Source organism: Mustela nigripes, chromosome 8 (genome assembly GCF_022355385.1).
Source record: "Mustela nigripes isolate SB6536 chromosome 8, MUSNIG.SB6536, whole genome shotgun sequence".
NCBI classification, from domain to species: Eukaryota; Metazoa; Chordata; class Mammalia; order Carnivora; family Mustelidae; genus Mustela; species Mustela nigripes.
This window is the reverse complement of record NC_081564.1, coordinates 47670352-47695521: the sequence shown is the minus strand read 5'-3', so window position 1 is coordinate 47695521 and position 25170 is coordinate 47670352. Positions and strand designations below refer to the sequence as shown.

The 25170-nt window shown below is 38.7% G+C and overlaps 1 protein-coding gene across 1 annotated transcript in view; it reads left to right on the top strand.

Annotated features, from left to right (window-relative positions):
* The window catches only part of CHST9 (carbohydrate sulfotransferase 9), a 225822-nt gene that overhangs the window by 91940 nt on the left and 108712 nt on the right, over nucleotides 1-25170 (top strand). Inside the window, exon 3 of the mRNA XM_059409395.1 lies at nucleotides 8151-8189. Within this exon, the coding sequence (XP_059265378.1) occupies nucleotides 8151-8189 (39 nt within the window). The remainder of the gene's footprint in view (nucleotides 1-8150; nucleotides 8190-25170) is intronic.

The window sequence follows — 25170 nt, the reverse complement described above, 5'->3', positions numbered from 1 at the left end:
AAGACAATGTAAAACTGCTGTTTCTCATACTGGTTTTACCATGTCTTTGCAGAGGGGTCAGCCCAGGAAAAACCTTTGAGCGTTCGGTTCCTCGTAGGCTTTCTCCTTGCGAGGACGGATGGCAGACCCCAAGGCTGGGGAGTGCAGATGGAGTGTCAGCTCTGCCAAGGCAGATGGTCAACCTTGGAGGCCTAACTGTAGCTGTAGTGCTATGTTTCTGAAGGGCCAGTCTCCGTAGCTCAGTACACACAGTCTGGAGCTCACAGCGTGCACTGTGCTTGTAATGGATCTCTGCAGAAGCATCCTCACAGCGTATCAACTGACCAAATAGAAGCAGACAGGAGAGCAAATGCAGTTTACTAAACCTGCAGGAGGGGGTTAGGATCCACAACCATACAGAAGCTCGTCCCTGTGGTCTGCTGAGGCCAGGTCCATTTCAACAACAGCATAAATCCAGGCATGAGTGATTAAATAAACGTCACAGCCTTTTCGTACTGTTGACCAAACAGAAACTATGCAACTTCTACAGTCTTCTGTCGACCACTTTAGACCAACTGGTCTTTAAATTGGCCCTGTTCTGCTCCTCTGTTCCTGCTCTGCAGGACTTACAGTCCCCTCACAGCCCTGTTTATATGATTTCTTTACGAGCCTAGTGTCTGCTGTGCTGTGTAACTCAAAGGACCATTGGATCTTGGAAGAGTTGAGTTACTTATTCAGGGTCCTTCCATTTGTTGCAAGGAGTAAGTACTGGCAATGAGATCTCATGATTTCTAGAAAAGCTCTCCCTTTCTATTTCGAATATATCAGCTGTGAACAATTCCATAGCTGCTGCTCCCTACAAAGTACAGACGAGAATTCAAACCACAAACCCTGGATTCTAAGATCATATCAGCTTCACTCATAATCAGAGAGAGGTTTGCAGTGTAAATTGTGTTTCATCAAACCAAGTTGTATTTGAAAAGAGGAAATGGAAGAGAAAAGAAAGGCATTTTCTAAAAGCAAAGCCACTTCCTTCTTAAAAATTCTAAGCGAAGGCAAGAGAGAGATGTTATGGTAAACCTGTCAAGAAACTCTCAGAGCCTGAACTTTATAATATTTGTATAAATGTAGCCATTGACCTTGAGCATATGAAGTATTATCATATGATACTAGGAACCACCTGACATGGTATGTTTAGAAAGAGAAGTACCTAGAAGTACTCTGTGTCGCTTTGTCCTAAGCATTGAGATGTGAAATGTGACTGCACCATATACTCCAAATATTTAGGATTATTATTAAACACATCGTTTTATGTAACCCTCACAATGACCCTGTCAAGTGGGAACTATTCTTACCCTCGTTTCCTGATAAATACAGTGTGATTTAGAGAGGTTAAATGATGTGCCCAATATCCCACACTGATTTAAGTGGCAAGACCTGAGCTCTTCACCACTCCACGGAACTGCCCTCATCACCATAGCCAAGGAGCTCGGAAAAGGTAAAAATCTCCCTGCCATTCACTCATCAGAATCTTGTGACCATTACAAAAAAAAATTTCCAAGCCTCCTTTCTCTGCTGGCAAATGGAAGTAATATTACCATCTATTTCATGGAATTCTTGCAAAGATTTTAATTAAATAATATTTAGGTGACATTAGAGTACCCAACTCATTGTTAAGTTACTAAATAAGCGCTAAACTACTAAAAAGAAATTCAAAGTGTGAAGGTCTTTTGACATTCTACTCCTGAAACATTGTGATTGGATACTTAGCAGTTGGAATAAGCCATTGAGTCCTTCTAACAAATCCAATGGTAAAAAATAAACAGTGAATAAAAACTGCTGAATTGTTTATAACAAAATAATTTATTCAGGCAACCCTCAAAACCTAGGGTTATATGTAACTTGCAGACATCCCAATTTTTACTCCTCCATATTGTCCTCTCGTTTGTTGTTACTTACTAAATGATTTGGCAAAGTTGCTTAGCCAATTTTCACTCTTTCCTTACCCAAAAATGGGCATATTTGGAAAGCTTCATCAAACTGTGAGAACGAAATGAGCTAATCCCTATATAACAATGACAAGCACACAAACATTGCTTACTGAACATTAGCTACTATTATGAGTGTGATTATAATAAGAGTGCTCTGGTAGTATCAATTCTAAAGGATAAAGTAAAACTCCAGTTGTCTCTGTTTTCAGTTGGAATATCAAAGAGAGGCAAAGAGAAAGACATCTTGCATATGTCTATGTCTTGTGTACACACACACACACACACACACACACACACGAGAGAGAGAGAGAGAGAGAGAGAGAGTGAAGGAAGGGAAGGAGAAGAGGGTGGGCCAGATGGTGGGGGTGGAGGTGGGGAAGTAGAAGAATAAAAGTCTGTAATGAGATCTCTATGCTTCATCCCAGAGTCTTGTAGCTCACAGGCTCCCCTTGGCTGAGATGGGAAGTCAGTTCATCTAACTCCAAAGTCCCTGTTCCTGTTCCTAGACCATGCTGTTTTTCCATGGAAAGAGGTTGATTAAGAAAACTGCATTTAAGTGGACTTTATATATTCATATTCTCTCTCATTACAATCAGTAAGCAGGAATCTTTGGTATATACATACCCAAATCAGCAATAAATTCTTAAGATACTGATAAAAGCATTTCTTCATTCTGAGGACTACTTTGTTTTTCAGTCTCACATTAAAATAGCTAAACATGGCAGTGGTGGCCTGGGTTTTAGATGGGCTCTGCAAATCAACCAGCACTGTAACCTCGTTAACCTTGTTTGTAATTAAGGCATCTGAAGCCAGTAAACCTTAAAACCCCTTCCTCTCTACGACCCTATAAGGTAAACAGAATTAAAACCGTACCGCCTTCTACTTTCCCATTAACTCGAAAGTATAGGAGTGCTACAGATTCTCATTATCCAGAAGTATTGCCATTGTTTTCCATTAAATCCAGGTGAAACAAAAATGATATGAAAAAATTCATGGGAGTTAACATTATATTATCTGGTGGCTACATTTCTCTCCTTCACCCCCCACCCTGCCACCTTTTTTTAAGTAAGTGGCATGTGCACAGTAATTTTCCTTGTCATGATTCTATGCCTTCTTCATAGTGCATTTTGCCAAAGCAACATCGGACATAAATGAACATTCTCAGGTATCCTAGCAACGGGATGTGATTAATCATACCTCTCAGCGCAGGGCAGATAAAATGCCTGCGAGGGAACGCAAACTCAGAATTGGCTACTGAGAAATTGGTAGTGCAGTGAGGGAAGCTTGATAAGATTCCATGACAGACTTTATTATACAAAGACGGAAGCAAGTAGAAGAAAGAGTGTATTTCAGAGACAAGACTATATCTGAGTGTAAAAATACAGTACGCATATACACGAATGTAATGCACATGTATGTACATGTAAATATATGCACATACATGCACATACACATGTGCACATACAAACTAGACGTAAGTATATATTTATGCAAATATGTAAAAAATTTCCTTTCCATTAGCAGTGACATAAAATACTGAGTTGCCAACACCCCTCCTCATTATTGCCAAGACATCACTGGATTGCCATTTATGTGCCTATGGTTTTAAAAGATCAGGAGCAATCATTGCGATTAGGATACTGCTTCCATACTGAGGTAGAGAAATGTGCTATAAATTGATATATATTTAATGTTCCTCCATGGAAAAATATCAACAACCTCAAGTCTAAAATAGCTTTTAAAAGTATCAGTGCTCGATTTATATAAATAAGTGGTCATGACAGGTGGACTGTTAATGTTGAGTTAAATACATTTTCTCAGGAGAAAAGTTTCACCCTTCAAATTCCATTTTTATGAGAGTACCATCCATTTTTATTCTCACGGGAGGAATGTGCATCCAGCTTTAAAGAGAAGTAAGGTGCAAACCATACGTTAGTGTTTTGTTTTTAAACTAGAATCTTTAAGCATTAAAGCACAATGAGGGAAAAATGCATGTTCAATATTCTGAAAGCCTCTCTGTTATTTTATCGCCCACTTTTCTAATAGAATAGTTTTCCAGGGTGTCCCTTGTAATGTAAATACCTGGTAAAAGCTCTGGTCTTGGTTGTACTTGCACTCAGTGTTAACAGCACTGAAATTTACTTCCTGTTCCCTAGCATTTTAAGGAGGGCTGGAGCATTTCTTAACTCTCTGGGTATGTTGACTGAGTCCCAAGCATTAGCATTCAAGGCTCTGTAGGCATGTAGAGAGGGAGAGACATAGGGTACACATATCTCTTGCCCTAAAGGAGGCCACAGTCCAGTTGGGGAAACAAACTTGCAATTAATTATGAGCCAAACACTGGGGTCACTACTGTGACAGAGATTCAAATAAAGGGGTAAAGGAGCATAACAGAAGGGTGGTTCTGCAGGGAGTGGAGAGTTGGGGGCGGCACAAAGCAGAAAACTTCCCAGAGAAGCTGGCATCTGACTCAGCTCTGAAGGATGAACAAGACAGGACTGACATGTCAGGACATTCCAGGAAGCAGGAACAGCTTGCACAGGGAGTTGGGATGGAAGGTGGGATTTTGGGCATAACTGGTCAGTGTTGTGTATGGGGCTTGAGGGAGGGTAGAGAAGGTAGGTTGTGGCCAAACCATCCAGGGTCCTCATTTTCCCATTCGGGCAGGTGGATTTAAATCTCTAGTAGTGATCCGACTCAAGGACAGAAAAGTCATCTCTAAAATCAACGAAGTCAGTTAGGACCGTGTAGGAAATAACCCCAGGAAGAAAGTTCATATCACGTTTGTGAACTAGGGCGGGGACAGTGAGAAAAAGAAAGTGTAGCTCCAAAGGCCCTGTGGAAAGAGAATGGTGTGGTCTGAGGGTTGCATTAGGCATGGACGTTGAGTGAAGGGGAGAAGCCAGTGACTCTGAGGCTTTGTGTTTGGGGGCCTGAGCGACTGAAGGATAACTCCGAAGATGAGCAGTTTTGCAGGGAAATACAATGATTTAAGTTAAGGGTGTGTGTTGTAGTGCAGTAGAAAATACACATAGAGATTTCCAGCAGGCCTAAAAGCTTGGTAGAGGTTGGAGCTAGAAATATGGGTCTCCTAACTATCTCTTTCTATGAGGGTGGACACCGTGAGAATGAGGGACAGGATCCCCCTCGTTCAGAGCAGGATGACGGGACGCAGTGAGAAGCGTAGAGGGTCATCTCCAGTTAAGCAGTGTACTCTCTGTGTCCCTTAATCAATACCATATTGTCTTATTTATCTAGTTTTCATTTTTCTAATTTGCAGTCTAATGTATATGTAACTAGGAATAGAAATCTAAATTGATTCCTATAACACAACTAACAGCATAATAAAACTAATCAATAACATTTATATTGCACTCTACAGTTTACAGAGCCCATGCATGTAACACGGGGGCAGAGGACTGTTTAAGGTCTCAGTGAAGAAAAGGCTACAGCGATGTCTTCCAGCCTCCCTTCTGAAACATCAAACCCCAATATCTTGTGTGAATTTCTTCCATTTCCTACTAGCTCTGCATGTGGAATTATTTATTTTCCACCCCACTCCAGATAAGCAGGTTCTGATCCCCACTTTATAGAGAGAAAGTCAGGGAGACTGATTGATTTGCCAGTTGGCAGGAGCTGGATACCTTTTCAGGCTCCTTGAGTGTCCCCATAATGTATTATCTGACTTCCCTTAGAAAGAGTGATCCGAGAGTGCAAGATGGAAGTCATCAGGGTTCTTAAGACCCAACCTTGGGAGTCACATTCCATCTTTTTTACAAAATCCTATTGATTGCAAAAGTTTAGTCTTAATCACTGTGAGAGGGGTCACTTAAGGACACAGTTATCAGGAGAAGGAAGGACAGGGGTCATTGGGAGCATCTTGGAGACTCACTACCATACCATATTATTAATCTCCAATACTTTCATGGACTTATGATTTTTAGGACTTACGATTCATTCTTACATTACAAGGAGATGTTTGTCTTTAAACATTTTATAATTCAGGACTTGAATAACATTTCTTAAAATCTGTAGAAATGTTTGAGGCATCTAGTATACCAAAATTTGTAATCAGATAGGAAACAATGGCTTACCTAATTAAAAAAACTTAAATGAGGAGGTACCCCATGACACTCGGTAATGAATAAAGACTTTAAATGGACTATTCATGTCCTTTACCTGTTTAAATTATTGAAATATCGTATCAAACAAGAAATCACCCAAATGAACAGCATGTGCCTTTAATCAAGATGACAGTTAAATGCATTCTACGCATTTGGCGGCTGCGTGAGAGAAAGGTTGTACATTTCGCACCCTATATTTTAAGATTTAGAAGACAGGAAGAGCTGGTAGAGAAACTTGAATAAAGTTTACATGCAGCTCGCATGAGTTGCATAAACTCTCAGTAACTAGCTCCATCTGGGAAATGGTGAAAGCTGACAAGAATGTGATGACCAGAAGGGCACCCACACTTACCCGTCACAAAACCAAGGCTCTCACCTCCACGGTGGTGTTTCCACATACCTGTGCCCTGGTGCAGAATTTCTTATCTAAGCCTGTAACCACGCTGAGGTGGCCCATAGGCTAGCAGAAATGTGGAGTTTGCTCCCACTCAGACTGTTAATCTGTCTCATTCATTGGCATGCTTCCAAATTTCCTGAACAAGAAGCCATTTCCTCAACCCCATCTTCCTCACCACTCACTACTCTTGAGGTTCACACAGTGTCTCTTGTGTTCCCCGCCCTTGCTCTGCTAAACCAGCTCTCTCACAATATAGCAACAACCGTGTGAACCCACCAGATCAGAAGCTGTGGGTGCCCACCCTACTTCCTCACATTATCTGTGGCACATGACTCTGTGCTCTGTGGAACTCTGCTGCTTCTGTTTTCTCATGGTCCTATGTCACAATTTTAGAAGGAGCATTTTGTTCTCTTGTTCACTCTTCTCAGCCCACCCCTTTGTGCTGCCTGCCTTTATGTTCTCATTCCCCACCTCAGCCCCAGCCATCTTCTCAAAATGAAGCTTCTCCACATTGTAATTTCGATTCTGATCTCTCTCCCAAGATCCACATCGCTGTAATACTTAAAACTCAGTTAAGTCTTAAACTGAACTTGTCGTCCCCCTGCCCCCAACACATTTTACCATTTCCCCAGATTGTATCATCATGTTCAAAGTCACCCATGAAACCTTCTTCCTGACCTTTCCTTTTCCCTTGTACTTTACATTTTGTAAGACCCTGGGTCTTAAAAGTTCCACCTTTCTACCTCCCTACTCCCATCGTCATACTCTGTCCATTACCTCTTATCTAAACTCTTGGAATAGCCCTTCTCCTGAGCAAAACTATAGTTCCCAAAGCAAGCTTTAAACATGGCTCTTGCTCAGAAGGTCTTGTCCTACATACCCCATACTATTTCTTTTCCCAAGAATCAATACTTTCCCTTTTTCAAATTTCCCAGATTACATTTATCTTTCAAGGTCCAAATCAAATACCATTTTCTTCACAACTTCATGGGCATCCTTTGAATTACTTAAAAAATCACTTCATCTTCTCATTTTTTTTAAAGATTTTATTTTATTTGACAGAGATCACAAGTAGGCAGAGAGGCAGACAGAGAGAGAGAGAAAGAGGAGGAAGCAGGCTCCCTGCTGAGCAGAGAGCCTGATGTGGGGCTCGATCCCAGGACCCTGGAATCATGACCCAAGCCAAAAGCAGAGTCTTTATCCCACTGAGCCACCCAGGCACCCCGATCTTCTTATATTCTTTAAACATATTGTACCTTTGGGGTACATCCTATTTCATAGTGTGTTGTCTGTCCTTTATTTTCCCCAGTAGGTTGTAAGAGGTCTTGATCTTATTTTATTTGGGTACTTATCCCCACAGTTCATTCTATGGGGATTTGTACTTTGTAAGTTTATTGTTGGGTAAACGACTCTTACTAACAAGATTTATAAAACCTAATAGCATACTTAAGGTATCCTCTTTTATTTTTGATTTGCATAAACTGGTTTAAGAGCATTTTTCACCCCTTTCACCTCTGCCCAGTCAATTCTAGAAGCATGTTGGACACAGCCGAAAGAGTGATTGTGTTTACAAATTGCCATAAACTGGAGTTTCCTCTTAGTTATAGCTTGTTCTCATCGACCCACACTCTGCAACTGACCTGCCCCTTCTCATTTCAGGGAGAGTGGAGAAGAAAAGAGAACAAAAAGCAACTTCAGGTAAGATTTGGACTAATTAGTTCCAATCATTTCCTGTTTTTACTTCCGCCTTTAAAAAAATCTATCTGCAGTTTAATACTTCAAAAACTCACATTAAAAAAGTAATAGTTTATGGCCCTACAATTGATTGTTATTAAATTAATTAAATTTAAACATTTAGCTTTTTCACTTTCACATCAATCATGTCCTCATTCTATCATTCTGTTCTAAAGAAGTTAAGATAGAAGGTGATTTTTTTCATCATTACCTATTAAAAGGTAAGTCTTACAAGCACCAACTTTAAAAATTTCAGGTTGTTAAAAATATTCAGGTTATAAAAGTTAACATTTTATTTTCCCAAATATCTATGAATCTTAATTATTCTTCTTAAAACCATTTGTGGAGTTGATGTTTTCTAGGACAGTGTTGACTGCTTAACCAAAAAGAATCTTTACATTTTAAGAATTATTCTATTCCTAACTTCTAGTATATATCCAGAGATGAATGATGTTTTAACACAGTGCCATTGCACATAGTAGGGGCCAATACTGCTGACTAATATAAAAACAAGTTTTTAAATTTCCATATTTTTATTACTTGGCCTTTAGCTGAAAGTCCTGAGGTAAGATAAAATTTCATTTACCAAGTAAATCTTTTCATAAGGGCAATCTTCCAACTTCCAGTGCCTTAAAATTGCCAGTAATCTTAGAGAATTCTAATTTGGCATATACGCCTGTGCCCACCACCTTTCCCAAGTATCTACCCCATTATTCTATGATATGTGAGAGCTGCCAACAAAAAACCACATTGTTCCTAACCACTCTCTTCACTGCATTTTTTGGTCTCATAGCAAGACAAAATTTGTTTGTTTGTAATTTTTGGATTCTGTAAAAGATAAAATCTGAATTAATCAAAAAATGTGTAAACAACCTACACCCCTGTCCCTTTTCTCTTTCCCAACCTTAGTAATCATCACAGACAACAGAGCAATGTACTACCTCTATGACTTTGCTCTTAAATGTTGTTTGCATTCTTTTAAAGCCTGATCATTAATACAAAAAAAAAAATGTGAAGGCAAGAAAATGTCTGTTCTCCTCACAGATGTGATCACCTCCATAATTGCTCCTTGGGGAAAGATTATTTATATTGTTTCTAAAATGCTGATGTTATGATCCTATAGGTACTGGCTTAAAGAAACTTTATAGTTTGAGAGAAAGCTAAATTAGCCACAGTGGTAAACCAGATGGCTCTTTAAGTTCCCTTTGTATTCATGGATTCTAATATTCTGTGTGACCAAAGGTGACACAAAGGTCTAAAGACAAAAGCAGGACAAGAACTCTGGTTCCTCAACTGGTTCTTTCCCACCTCTCATCATTCTAACCTTTCTTTTCAAATCAAAGTGCTAGTCACTTTGATACTGTGTTGAATTTCTAGCTTAAAATAATATTTTTCAACAATTGGAAAATCTTTTTAAGGCAACAAGATCCTTGTAGGGCACACTAGTTACCAGGGTTATGAGGAACCTCCTTTTATTAAAATGGAGCTAATCTCCCTCAACTGAGTCACAGTTTGTCAGTGTGTCTGATTTTTATGAGAATGTGAAAGAAACTTTCCACGAGGAAGTGAAGTCAGAGATAGATAATGGACAGGGCTCACATTAATGGGAAAATTTTGAGACTCATCATTTCAAAGAATACAAACTCAGTCCCCACAAATCTGTATTTGTGAAGATAGTCTGAGTTTTCTAAAGGTTGGGATCTGACCTTTGCCAATGTAGTCATAAATATCACTACCTTCAATTTGTGATGCTCATCTGAATAGATGCATCTTTAGATGTCAAGAACGTCATGAGCATCCCTGCTTCTGAGGTCCTGCCAGGACTTCTTTTTATTGTTTGTAATTCATTCTGTTCAGATTCTATGTCCTGCATGTCAAGTTAGACCATGCTCCCGCACCCTCTGGGTGATAGCAGCAGATCCATCTCCAAGCTGGGGAGATCAGTATTCGTTTGTGGACCCACTCAATCTAAGCCATCTTGTGGCATGAATCATGATGGGAACCAAAGAATATAGAAAGAAAATATAGTAGACAAAAATATTACCCATTGAAACAGGAACTCCCAGGACCCTCACTTTTTGCTTGGTTGAGATTGGTTAATTCTTTGTTTATGGGATCTTGGACTAAGATGAAAGCTTTGTTAAGTTTTTATTCAGAATAAAAAATAACTTCCTAACAAGGCAACCTCTCCAGGACTGGAGAAAATGAGATTATGTTAGTAAAAGTGTGTGCAGGTTGAGCCATCACCTGTAAGGAAGGGTGATAAGAGATTCACAAAGAGTCTGATCATTCCTAAAGTGCTTTCCAATTTTGTGTCTATGATTCTATTTACCATTATTACTTTTTGAAATGGCTCTGCTATGTGTATCTGGATCAACACTCACACACACATACAGTCCTAAAGTGCTCACATTTCATTATATAACTGAGTGAATCATGTTCCAGAGCTTCAACTAAGTTATTTTGGTGAGTTGTTCAAGAAAGCATATAGCTAATGGGGCTAAGACTATAGAATAATATTATCCTATGGTCAATTTAGCTTCCTTTGGGGAGAAAGTTATTTGACCCTGATTGAAATCCTGGCTGTAGTTTCAAATATGATGCTCTTCTTGATAAGCCAGGAATAAGTCCCAAGGAAATATGCATAACCTGATAATATTATCCATTTTGGAAAAATAAGTCAAAGCATATGTCTTTCAATACTGAGCGCAGAAACCTGTCTCGAATTCATATAAAATGGCCAGCAAGATCAAAGCTGAATTTGGCTATTTGGTAAAGAACATTAAAAATACATGCTGACATGATGATAAAGAGGCAAAATATCAAGGGGCAAGTTCCCCATATCATCAATTATCTATTTGCCCTTGATCTTCTCAAGGACCCAATCTTCTTACCAGAAAAACAGGAAAAAATGACCAAGTGTATTCCACAGATTTTATATAAAACACCATTTAATTTGAAGAATTTTAACTTGTCAGAAGAAAGACCCCTTTTTAGATCCTTTGGTATTAAAAAAAATAAAGCAAAAAATATAAAGAAGAATTCTCACAGAAAAAGGTGCTTCATAAATCTTTGTTTAGAAAAGATATACTAATTAAAGGCTTACTAAGGTAGACTATAGAGACACCATCTGTTAAATATATATTGTTCCAAATTTTTTAGAGAAGGAAAACACTTTCAACTCTAGTCAAGTATTAATTAAAGAACAGTCCCTGTGGGCCAGAGAATTGGAGATATAGATAGAGATGATAATGAGTATTTTTAAATGAAGTTGCACACTTTCCATTTATGACATTAGATCATCCCTAAAGTTGGAGAGGTTTTGTTCATTTGCATTATTTGCAAAAAGTTACTGGTAAAGAAGAGCAATATTATTTTTCTCTCAACTCAAAAGATGAGATTTATTAACAAAAATTCAGCAAATGGTAGAACGTCTGCTTTGCAGCTCAGTCTCTTGCTTACTTTTGACTGTGCTTTTCCCTTCTTTGAAATGTCCTAAAGCATCAATAGCACCTCCGTTTTAAAACGTATAACACATATTTAACATGCAATCATTCAGGATAAAAAAATACTTAAAAAGATACTTAATAAATTCTTCCATCCGTATAGTAACAGCATGTTCACTTTATTGTATGTTACTCATTTATTAAATGCAGATTTTCAAGTGGATTCTTAGATAGCATTTTTCTACCTACTATTACTATTTTTGCAGTGGCTTTTGCCTTGATTCTTATATACTTCAGAAAAAAAAAATTACCCTCAAAAATAAGCATTAGATGACCTAATTTGTTATTGTTTTCCTTATTGATGACCAACATTAAACTTACAAAGTTAACAGGCAAATCATGTTGGGACAAATACATTTAAGTAAATTATCATTATTTAAAAGCCCATCATTTAAGAATAATGAGAATCATTATTCCAGTTAGAATCAAATCTGAAAATGTGTATCATCCTAACTTACTTATAGCTTACAAAATCTTTAGTTACTCAATAATCCTGTGTTATCTATTTGAATGTTGCTAACAGAGTAGATCTTTAAAGTTTTCATAAGAAAAAAGGGAAAGAATTATAACAATGTGTGGTGACAGATGTTAACTAGACTTATGGTGATAATTTTTCAATGTATATAAATATCAAATCATTATGCCATACACCTGAAATGAATACAATGTTTTATGCTAATTATATCTCAATTAAAAAAAAAAAAAACTCTTCACTTGAACCCATCTCATTTGGTGTCACAACATGGGCAGAGAAAAAATCCAACTAAGCAATTGTAAGTTGATACATTCTGTCTGCTAAACATTTTTGTGATCCAAGCTTTGTGCTTGATATTGTAGATGTTATGGTGAATAAAATATAGCATTTATGTCCCTCAGTTCATTCACTTTCAGCTGGGGAAGAAAATGAACAGATGATTATAATACAGTGTGAAGAGTGCTTTTTATAGAACTACTGACTGTCATGAGGGTGTCAAAGAAGACATCGAGGGGGGGGCGGGGGTGTTGCCTTGAGTTGAACCTTAAAGAAATTGGAGCTTACCAGGTAGAAACTAATAACCAAGTCAAAAAATGAGCAGAAGACATAAACAGATACTTCTCCAAAAAAGACATACAAATGACTAACAGACACATGAAAAAATGGTGAAAATCACTAGCCATCAGGAAAATATAAATCAAAACCACAATGAGATGCCACCTTACATCAGTTAGAATGGCAAAATTTAACGAAACAGGAAACAGCAAATGTTGGCTAGAATGTGGAGAAAGGGGAACCCTCTTACACTGTTTGTGGGAATGCAAGCTGGTGTAGCCACTCTGGAAAACAATATGGAGGTTCCTCAAGATGTTAAGAATAAAGCAACCCTATGACCCAGCAATTGCACTACTAGGTATTTACCCCAAAGATACAAATGTAGTGAAATGGAGGGGCACATCCAGTGTTCATAGCAGCAATGTCCACAATGGCCAAACTGTGGAGGGATCCAAGGTGCCCTTCAACAGATGAATGGATAAAGAAGATATGTACATATACACAATGGAAAATTATTCAGCCATCAGAAACGATGAATACCCACCATATACATTGGCATGGATGGAACTGGAGGGGATTATGTTAAGTGAAATAAGTCAAGCAGAGAAAGACAATTATCATATGATTTCACTCATGTGAAACATAAGCAATAGCGTGGAGGACCATAGGGGAAGGGAGGGAAATCTGAAGGGGGAGAAATCAGAGAGGGAGATGAACCATGAGAGACTGTGGATCCTGAGAAATAATCTGGGGGTTTCAGAGGGGAGGAGGATGAGAGAGGGGGTAACAGGATGATGGCTATTGAGGAGGGCACCTGCTGTGATGAGCATCGGCTGTTATACTTAACTAGTGAATCACTGAACACTATATCAAAAACTAATTATGTACTATACAGTGGCTAACTGAACATTTAAAAAAAAAAAAAAAAAGACCAGGGGAAGCATATCCCAGTCACTCAGGAACTTTGTGCAGGTATAAGAAACATGTCAAAGTGGCCACAATATTATTTAATAAGAGAAGGACGAATGTAGCTCCTTGCATGTTTACTACTGGAAATGAAAGCTTCTTGTGAAATATTGTATTTATTTGGGGAGAGATGTTCGGGAGTGGAAGAGTGTGTACCTCTCTGTTCTTTCCCTGATCCCTTTCTCTCATCTCTGAACTGCAGGGGACTGAGCCCTCTTGGACTTTTGTGACCATATCACAGGGGAATGCTTATGTGATGGTTGATTTTGCTGTGTTAGGTACTTCCTTTCCCATTTGCTAACGTTTTGTAACACACATTCTGACCCTTTTCCCTTCTCTTTACCCTAGAAAAATATAATCAATAAACAAAACCTTTTTGGTACTAAAAAAAAAGAAAAGAAAAGAAAAAGGGAAAGGGCTGGCTGTCCAGAGAGACAAAGACAAGAAAAAGCTTGGCCTGTTGAGGGTGCTAATAAGATGAGAGCACAGTTATAAGCAGACAAAAGGCAGGGCACTTGGCTCCAAAAGCTGGCATGAACCAGAATCAACAGGCACCATTTTGCCATTCCATGGAGTTGGGACCTTATGCAGTAGATACCAGAAAATAATGAAGTACAAGGAATTATACCATCTGTTTGCATTTTCTAGAAATCCTTCTAGAGGAAATATGGATTGGAAGGTGAATTCAGTGGGGGCAGGGAAATCAGGTGGTATGCCACGTTAATTACTTAAGAATAAAAAGTCGTAGGCCCAAGGGGTCTTTACTAAGACAGTGGCATTAGAGAGGGAGCTAGAGAAAACAGAATGAAGATACATTTACAAAATAGAATTGGCCTGTTAGATTGTATAGAAGGTAAAGGAGGATGACTCTTCGATTTCCAGCCTAAGAAATGAGATGAATGGTCCCTCTTGCTTCAGAAGAAGGAAGAATTGGTCAAGCATAACAAATGCCACAGAGGAACCAAATAATATAAGCACTGAAAAATGTCCATTGGAATTGGAGGAAAATATGTTGGTCACCCCTAAGAAATGATTTTTCAGGAGATCTGAAATGGAATGTAGAGAGCATTGGACTCCCTCATGGGCTGAATGAGGGAGTTATAAACAAATGAGCACAAATGCAGACTTGTTCTCTCAGAGTTTGTCAAGTGGGGTGGGGGGAAGGCAAGGAAACAGAGACATAATCATGAAATCATCAAGTCAGGAAACTGATGTTTATGGAAAACCTCTTTCTGGCTCTGGGCGTGGCCCCTTCTATTGGACCCTCAAAACGAGCTTATAAGGGTTGTGTATGGTCAACATTTTAAAAATTAGAAAACTGAGATGTAGGGAAGTCAATTCACTTGCCTTCAGAGGTCATGTATGTAGCTCAAACTGGCTATAGCCAGAGCATTTACACCACAGAAATAGGCAAACATGACAGACCAGCGTTGGTTGATTTGTATGACAGTGTGCAGCCGGGTGTGGTCTGTGCCACGGCAAAGCCAGAGCAGCTCCCACCGCCCACACGGGAGATCTGGCCAAGGTCACTTGGTTAGCTGAACAGAGAACAAGAGTTGAAACTTGAATCCAGACCTGCGACCCACACCCAGCCCAGCAGAGGTGCTAAGGCTTTGCTGAAAAGATAAGTGAATATTCCTTCTTCATCTTCTATCCGCAGATGGCTCAGGTTGGGATAAATGAAGTCTCATATTTATCAGTCCTCCAGTTCTAAGGTAGCAATTTTCTGCTTCGGCCTCCCAGGCTATCCATCTCTGCGTGTGTTTGCTTTTTAAAATAGCTTTCCTGAAGAACTGGCTCTCTGAACTATGTTAATGAATTCTATTTTTAAAAAAATAACCAATTTTCTCTGGGTTTATGGTTTCACAACAATATGTATTATTAAGTGAAATAAAGTATCTTAGATGCATTTTTCCACTCACAAAATGGAAGACTTACATACAGCCTGTTCATTAAAAGAAGTCCTGAAGAGGTTATTTTTAAACAAACTTCATTTTCCAGCCAGTCGAATTTATGATAGAGGGGGAATAACCACACAGCTGTGCCACATTATTTCGAAAATACCTTAAATTCTATTGTACAACACTGCATTTAAAACAGTGCCTTGACGCAAACTAAACAAATCTGAAACGGTTAGAAGCTAATGGAGGAGAAATCGCCATGTCTAACCACACAAAGTACAAATGTGAAAACGTATCCCTGAAATTCTCTCCACCTATTTAACTTGGATTACTGTTACAGCATCTGGGGCTGGGTGTATTTGCACACAGTAGAGACTGGAAACATGGTTTCTTTAGGTGGCTGGGGAGACCTGTAATCTCGAAGGGCATCATAAATATTTCACTGTAATGTGCTGCGTCTCCTTGCATAACTGAAAAGGCGAAACTTACCTGAGTTGATTCTTGCACAACTTCTATGTGTTCTTTTCACTTGGGTGAGAAAGTGAAGAAGAGTTTGCTAATTTTGTTAGCCAAAAATTACTTCTGGCTTTCATCTTAAAAATTTTGGTTAAAAAAAAAAAAGCCACAAGGAATTCGCAATTAAAAACACAAATACAAATGGACTTTCAGGAGCGGATAGAGCTCATTCAGGCAGCACAGACCACAAAGTTAGGTCCCCAAAGTCAGGCTCATGCTACTTTGAATGTCCTGTGGAAGTTGCGTGAAAGAGCATTCCACGTGTATCTATGTGTATCTGTGTATTCTACGTATATCAGTCAGTATCACAGTAATTACACTTTAATCCGACATGATTTGGGAATGAAGCATTCAAAGTATGTGCATATTTTGATTAGCTAAAAATGGCAAAGGATTAAAAAATGTCCCCAGGAATTGAATATAGCTGATCCTTAGGCTTTCTTCTGAAAGGAGTCTTAAGTCATGCCTGATTTTCCCACAGAGAAAACAATGAACTTGTATTTCTAACCGAGGAACAGATGCCCAACTTTTTTTTTTTTTCATAGAAATGACCACAAACATTTTAATCAACTGTAAAAGATATACTTGCACACCGTGTAACTTCTAAAGTGAATGTAAGTCATTTGAGCTGAGTAATACAGGAATTGATCATATAAACTGTCCTATTATTTCACTGCAAATTCCTAGATAAGAGGATTGGCAGGGCAGGAGAGAAGCCATGACGCTGTAAGGAAACAAAAAGCCCCTGAAGACAGCTTACTGCAGAAATGAGGTTATGACTTGAGTGGAGGAATTCTGAAAGGGGCGGAGCCTTACTTAGAGAAGTGGATGGTGGGGGTGCGGTGAACACAGTGTTGGAAATATCAGCACCAGAGGACCAGAAGCTGCTGTGTAACCTGGCCAACTAATTCATACTGAGGGGCTAATGAATGGCCATGAATTTATACATTATTGATTCCAGATAGCATATATAAATTTTATTCGATGTGATCATCCCTGTCTTGGCTTCCATTTGAACCATTTAAAGGAGCAGAGGATTCCACTGGTCCATACCTGGAACACTTTGCCTTATTGGAGTCCTCTCAGAACATCTCTCGAAGGCTATCTCTGCTTGCTTGACTATCTTTGCATACGCATCTTCACTTTGCGCTACTTATTAACATGACTGCAAATCTTTAATATATTTCTCACTGCACAGGAACAACCTGCATTTCTCAGCCAGTTGTGGCCCTTTCCTCCTCAAAAAGATCCCTGAAATGCAATTCTACCCGTACCTTCTCTAAAAACACACAGCTCTGTGTTTCATTGATACACTGAGACAAACAAAACACCACATTCAATTTCATAATAATTTATTTGCTTATTTGGGTTTTTTTTTCTCCTTCACTTGCCTACCTCTAGATCAGCAATCCAGTAGTAATATAATGCAAAGCATACAAGTAAATTTAAATTTTCAAGTAGCCACCTTTTAAAAACTAAAAAGAAATAGGGGAGATTAAGTTAATAATATGTTATTTAACCCAGTAAGTTCAAAATATTCCTTTAAAAATATAATCAATATAAGGAATAAGATGCTAGAAGCAGTGCATGTGGTAGGCACGTGTGTTACAGCAGAGATTAATGGAGTACAGGACACTGTTGTAGCACTGGGTGCCTGCAGAGTTAGCCTTTATCAGCAGCAAGCCTAGTCCTGGAATGTCTTTTTGGAGACGGGTATCCTTGCAGGTTCTATTTGCTTCCTTTCTGAGCTATGCTTTCATGAAATTAAAAAAAAAAAAAAAATGTAGTAAAAACAAAACGAGAAGTTGCTTGTGTGGTTCTGTTTCACCCCTGGTGCCTCCCACAGGTCCTGGAAGAAACAAACTTTCAGGAAGTATTAGTTCAACAAATGAAGGAGCACGTGGCTTTGTTAAATCATCGGAGGCAGAAAATGTCCCTGTGGATTTCCTAAGGAAAGAAGTCCTTAAGACTTAGGGGAGAGAATTGCAAAGATAGGACAGGAGAAACCCAGAGAAATTGAAACATACATGAGAAGGAGATGGACACCCTAGAATGTGCCTTTGAAAAAGCACTAAGAATTCTCTCCAACCAACCCCAGAGTTGTAAGCATTTCCTTACCCATAAATTACACTGAAAACCTTATTAATTCTGCATATAAATTTCTGCGTCCTAATTCAATTTGGAAGTGAAGTCATTCATTTATTCATTCATTTATTGGAGAACTATTAAAAGCATATTTATTATTTGCTACTATGTGTCAAGGGCAAAGCACCAAAGTTCTATTTGAGATGGAGAGAAATCTCAAAGATATTTTTTAAAACGTTCTTTGATTTGATTGTTTGGGGAAGTAGAGGATTCAATGGTATTTTTTGAATTTTGCCTTTAGATTCATGATTGATGAATCTTGATTGCTCTGGAATGAGCCTATTTGCCTGAAGAGATAATGAATATTACCTTTTCAGTGTCACTGCAGCATTATAAACAAAGAACAAAAATCCCTTTTTTTGATAATTCTGTCATTATTGCACTTGTTGATTTTCAGTATTCTGTTATTATTTTAAAAATTATTTGCATGCAGCCTTTCTCTCTACCTGCCTTTGTGCTAGTGGAAATGGGAGTCAACATTTAGAAGTGATCTGGGGGATGGACTGAGAAGAGATTTTAGAGCATCTTTCACGTTTATCTCTGACCTTTATCACATTCCTTTGTTGCATCTCTTTTAATTGCAATCAAACGCATTTATTGTTAACTCATTTGTCATTGATATAGGAGCCACTAAGTTTTGGAAAATAATAGATTATGAGGGACGATTTCTCTATGTCAAGGAATGTCCAATTTTTTTTTTTCCTATTGCGGAGCAAACCTAACAAGAGCTTGCATCCTTCCCCATGTTTGTCGCTAGCCATGCCTTGTCAGCGGTGAACAGTAGTGGTCCTTGTGTGCCAGTGGGACAGCTGTGTGTTGACTTCCCGGGCATTTTAAGGGCATTTGTGAAAAGTCAAGCTAGAGCATTCAAAGCATCCTTAATCAACATGTTTGTGGTATTACTTCTATAAAGTTAAATCAAATGTGTCATATTCAAAATGCGTAAGTTGTACTTAATTCATGTAATTACAGGGTTTTTTAATACTTAAAAATGGCAACATTAAAAACCATTACCATGGTTTAACTGAAACAATTTTTCATCTAAAAGTACCAGACATGTAAAAGGTTATGACTGTATTGTATTGTGATTTTTAAATTTTTTTTATCAAAGTGTAATTGATGAGCAATGTTACATTAGTTCCAGGTGGACGACATAGTGATTCAACAAGTGTGTAACTTATGCTCAGCACAACTGTAGGTACCATCTGTCACCAGACAACACCATTGCACTACCATTGGCTATGTTCCCTATGCTGTACCTTTTATCCTCATGACTTGTTTATTCCACAACTGGAATATTACGATATTTTTTGATTGTTGAGTATATGAAATAATTAGCATCTTTTTTCTCTTTATTTAACCTGAACCAAAATGCAGAATATTTTTTGAAAAGTAAAATGTAAATTCACGGCCAGAATTTAGTTTACCTTTCTGGCATTTATGGAGAAAACAAGAAAAAATCATTTTCCTCCTCCACATGAAGAAGAAAATCAAAAGAGAGATAACCAATTGAATATTTTTTAACTCTACAGCAGAAGTCTTTAAGTAACAACTTCCTCACACAACTGGGTTAGGTCCTGGTTTCATGTTCAAGAACCAGTAATGTTTTATTCTTAGTGTTCTGGTTATAGTCACGATGTTTGAATTTTACTGAACTTTACAGAAAGCATTTTAAGTTGGCAGTAGTCAGAATCTTTGAGAGATTTTACAAACAAAAACTAAATGGCCTGAAAGATAAAATTCTTTACCTCTTGTTTTTAAGTAATATATAGTGATTGTTGGCAAAAATAGATAAAGCGAACAGATGCCTTGGGTCAGCTTGTATTTTTTTTTTCCTTTTCTCTCCAAAGACTACCACACAGGGTCTAATATCAACACAGCAGGATCTAGTACAATGTTACTTAGGCACTGTACTCTTTCAACTAGTAAATTATCAGCTGTAACATCATCACTCACGAAATAATGTCAAAGGAAGATCTTTGTTCTGGGTGAAAATTAGATTTGCCTATAAGATGGAAGATATGATTGAACTTTTAGTTCATAGTTATTGATAGAAATGTAAATACCAGGCTAAGATGTCACTAATTTAGATTTTTTTTTTGACATTTGACTTCAGAACTTGAACAAGTAGTATAATAAAGTATAGTTTTGTACTCAAAATGAGAACATAGTCAGTACTTAATAAAGGGCCTATCTAAAGGACAGACAACAAATGTGTCCCTAAAGCAAGTAGATCTTCTCCAGAGCACTGGGATGGAAAACTTAAAAGTGAAATAATTCAGAGCTTCATAAACCAGCAAAAATAAAGCTGTTTATCAACCCCTCACTCCCCCACCCCCAGTCCCTGGTAAGTTCTAGAGATCAGCTGTGCAATAGTGTACCCATCCTAAACAATTCTGCTGTATTGTACACTTAAAAATTTGTTAAAAGGGTAGACTTAGGTTATTATTCTTACCACAATAAAATAAAATGTAAAATAAATTAGTTAGAATAAACAGTCAAGCTCTACATAGCAGGAGGCACTGATTAACTAAACCTAGGTATAGTGACACTAACACGGTAACCAAAATGTCAAAACTGATCATAGGATAGTCCAGACCTTCATTCAGGCTATTTAAGGTTCAGAAAATAATGGTCCCATCCATTAGCAGCGTGCGGTTGAGACTGCCTGGCTCCATCTGAAGTAGAGAGAAACTTGATCTTAAGGAATGAAGTTTTCCATTTTTCTGTTGGTTCATAATAAAATGTCAGAAGAGGGAGACCTGGGTGGCTCAGTCAGTTGGGCAGCTGCCTTCAGCTCAGGTCATGATCCCAAGGTCCTGGGTTCAAGTCCTGTATCCGGCTCCTTGCTCAGCGGGGAGGCTGTTTCTTTCTCTGTCTCTGCCTGCCACTCTGCCTGCTTGTGCTCTCTCTCTCTCTCTCTCTGGCAAATAAATAAATAAAATATTTATAAATAAATAAATAGATAAATAAATAAATTAAATGTCAGAAGACTAAAATAAGGAAAGCATGGCAACTGTGCCTTTGTTTTTCCTCCTGTTGAAACCCTATAATGCAATTCTAGTCACATGATATTTCCAGAAGGGGTTGTTTGGTTGGACAGTCAGATCCCGTCTTCCGGATATTTCAGGCAAACAGATGAAGGAAGAGGGATTTCTTCCCACTTCTTTCATCCCTGAAACTGGAAAGCAAAAAGAAATGAAGGCCACTCTTCTTCAGTTTGGGGAACTTACCTACTAAGGAGGATTCCTATCTCCTCTGTGTCCATCAGACGAACTGATGCTGTTTCTTGTCCTCTTCTCACCAATTTGAATCGTCTAGCGTGTGTACTCAACCTGTATTCACAATTGCATCATATATGGCGAGACACTGCTATGAAGTACATGCACTTTTGAATTCTGCCCATGAATTCTGCCCATTTTTATTTTAAACTTTTTAACTGTTTTTTTCTAATTATAAATAATCTGCTTCAGTAGGTTCATATTTTTCTCTTTTTTTTTTCAGTTTGTCTTTAACCATGAGAAAAGATAAATTTAAATACTTTAGCTAGAGTGGTGAGAGAAGATCTCTCTGAGGAGCTGGTATTTGAACTGAATCAAGAATGATGTGAAGGAACCAGTCATGAAAAAATCTGACAGAAGAGGGAATGGCAAGTACAAAGGCCCTGAGGCAGGACAAGCCTGGTGGATTGAAGAAACAGGAAAGAAAGCCAGCATGACTATAGCAGAGTGAGCAAGGGTGAATATGTAGGCAGAGTCCAACTTATATGGAGCCATGTAGACTGTTGTGAAGAATTTCAGTTTTATCATGATCACAACAAAAAAATCACTGCAGAATTTTATGCAAGGAAATTAGGTTTTTTTAAATAATTTTGAGGGGTTTTTTGTTTTGTTTTGTTTTGTTTAACATTTTATGTATTTATTTGACACAGAAATACAGACATCGAGAGAGGGAATAAGAGCAGGGGAAATGGGAGAGGGAGAAGCAGGCTGCCCACTGAGCTGAGAGCTTAACATGGGTCTTGATCCCAGGACCCTGGGATCATGACCTGAGCTGAAGTCAGATGCTTACCCGACTGAGCCACCCAGGAGCCCCCAGTGAGATTTTTTTTTTTTTTTGGAGAATTCTGGCTTGGGGCGGTTTCTAGAGGGCAAGAATAGAGGTCTGGAGAACCTTTACAGAGCCATTATAGTAAGCCAGGAGAAAAATGAAGTGGTCTAGAGTAGGATAGTTTCAGTGGAAATAATGACACGTTATCAGATTTAGGATGTATTTTTGAGGTAGAAACAGGTGTGGGTGACTAAGGGATAACGGACGGCTCTAGGGTTATGGCATGAGCAAGTTGGTAATAATACTGTTAGCTGGGATGTGGACCAACAAGAGAGGGCCAATTTGGGGAGCTGGGGACAAAAGGAGATTTCTACATTAGATACATTAAAATTGAGATGATTATTACCTACCTAAGCAAAGACACTTCCTGGGTATCTACTGCAGTTATCTAGGTGAGAAATAATAGTGGCCTGAACTAAGGAAGTGGCAGTGGGGCTGGGAGAAGGTGATGGATTCGGGAAATGTTTGAAGAAAGAATAAACAGGAACTTGATTATTAATGACAAGCAAGCCTGTCAAGGGAACACAGGAGGAATCCCAAGGCCTCTGATTTGGATGACTGAGGGGTGCCGGTCACTGACAGGGAGTCCTGGGGCAGAGGCATGATTGGAAGATTTTCCACAACTGTGGAAAAAGGGTATGGAGGTTTCTCAAAAAGTTAAAAATGGAACCACTGTATAGTCCAGCATATCCCACTTTTGGGGTGTTTGTTTATCCAAAAGATCTTGAAATCAAGATCTAGGAGAGGTATTTGCACTCCTGTGTTCACTGCAGCACTATTCACGATAGCCAAGATGCGGAAACAACTTAAATGTACGTTGAAAGATGAGTGGATAAAGAAAATGTGATATATACATACAATCAAATACTACTGAGCCTTTAAAAAAAAAAAGGAAGTTCTAGAACATACAATAGTACGGGTGAACCTTGAGGACAGTATGCTAAGTGAAATAAGCCCGACCTCAAAAGAAGAATACTGTGTGATTCCATGGACATCAGGTATCTACAATAGTCAAAGTCATAGAATCAAAGAGTAGAATCATGGTTACCAAGCAACAGGGGAAGGGGAAAAATAGGGAGTCACTAATCAATACACATAAAATTTCAGTTAAGCAAAATGAGTATGTTCTAGACTCCTGCAGTATAACATTGTGCATACAGGCAACAATCATATTTCGCACACTTAAAAATTCATCAAGAGGGTTGATCGTTGTATTTGCAGATGATATTCAGGTTGAGCGATTATCTTCCAGGAGATTGAGTCCAGCAGAAAAAAGGAAACGACAGAGGCAGACCCCATGACCAGATTGCAAGGAAGGCATTGGCCATTCACATAAACCCAAGTCTAATGGCTCCAAAATCGGTGACCACTCCCTGACCCCCAGCTGCCTTTTTAGAATAATGGAAATTCTGTGTCTGGGAGGAGCCTTGGGGATTATTTGGTGCTAATCTTCATTTTATAAACAAGTGGAATGAAGCCATAAGACAGTAGCTTATTAAGAGTCACACACTGGGGTGCCTGGGTGGCTCAGTGGGTTAAAGCCTCTGCCTTTTGGCTCAGGTCATGGTTTCAGAGCCTTGGGATCGAGCTCCGTGTCAGGCTCTCTGCTCAGCAGGGAGGCTGCTTCCCTCTCTCTCTCTCTGCCTGCCTCTCTGAGTACTTGTGATCTCTATCAAATAAATAAATAAAATCTTTAAAAAAAAAAAGTCACAAACTTGCTTTGGAGTCAATCCATGAGGATGTTGGGAGCATTCCTATTGTGCTCTAGTGCTGTTTACAAGACTTTTTTTTAAGGAAATGAAACCAGTCTCATGTATGCCCTCTGTGTGCCTCGTGCCCGACTCTCCTTCTGGAGAGAGCAGGGTATAAAGGTTAAGATTTCCAGCCGTAGTCTCAGACCCCCAGGCCTGGAGTCCCTGCTCTGTCCCTTAGGAGTCGTATGACCTCAGCCTCTCTCAACTTATTCCCCTTATTTGTCAAATGGTGGTAGTACTAGTATTATCTCATAGAGTTGTAATGAGGATTGAGTTGAGGTAATACCCGTCAAGCCTTGGGCCTAAGACTTAGCTCATGGTAGGTTCACGATAAATTTTAGCAATCTTTTTTATTGCCCTTGGTATTACTTTATATTACTTGCCTCTGTCCTTTAGCATCTAGGAGGGAAACGTTAATAACCGACACCCAAGGGTTTATTTCCATGTAGTGGGAATAAAATAAGTATTTGTTGAGACAGTGACAGAAGAAGGAAGAAAGTGAGTGAGGGACCACTTAGCACTAAAAGATCTTTCTTCATTGTCGGGCTCATATACTGAAAAGTGGACGTGTAGAAGTTGTTTTTATTATTGATATTACCCATTTTTTTTGATCTGCAAAATATGCGGCCAGCATTTTTCATGTGGTATAGAAAAGATCAAGAAGAAAGGGGTATCTTTTAAGCATGGAAGACCATTTCAGAGGTTTGCCCATTCCTGTATATTGTACCTTGCTCCTGTGGACTGTCTATATGCGTTAGAAGTGCAGACAGGATGGAGACAAAATGCTTTTCCTTAGTGGCCTTGAGTATTTACACAACAGAAGCTTCTATAGATCATGTGGTGTTAGGGTTAGGAGCCTTGACCCCGTGGCTCGACTCCCTGGTTTGTTTCTCACACTTGGCAATCTTGCACAGTTCGCCGTAATTTTATGTAAGGGATAGCCACTTGACAGCATGAACATTTTTATGAATTTCTTACAAAGTCCTAGGAATCTTACTACCTTTCTAATTTACTTCT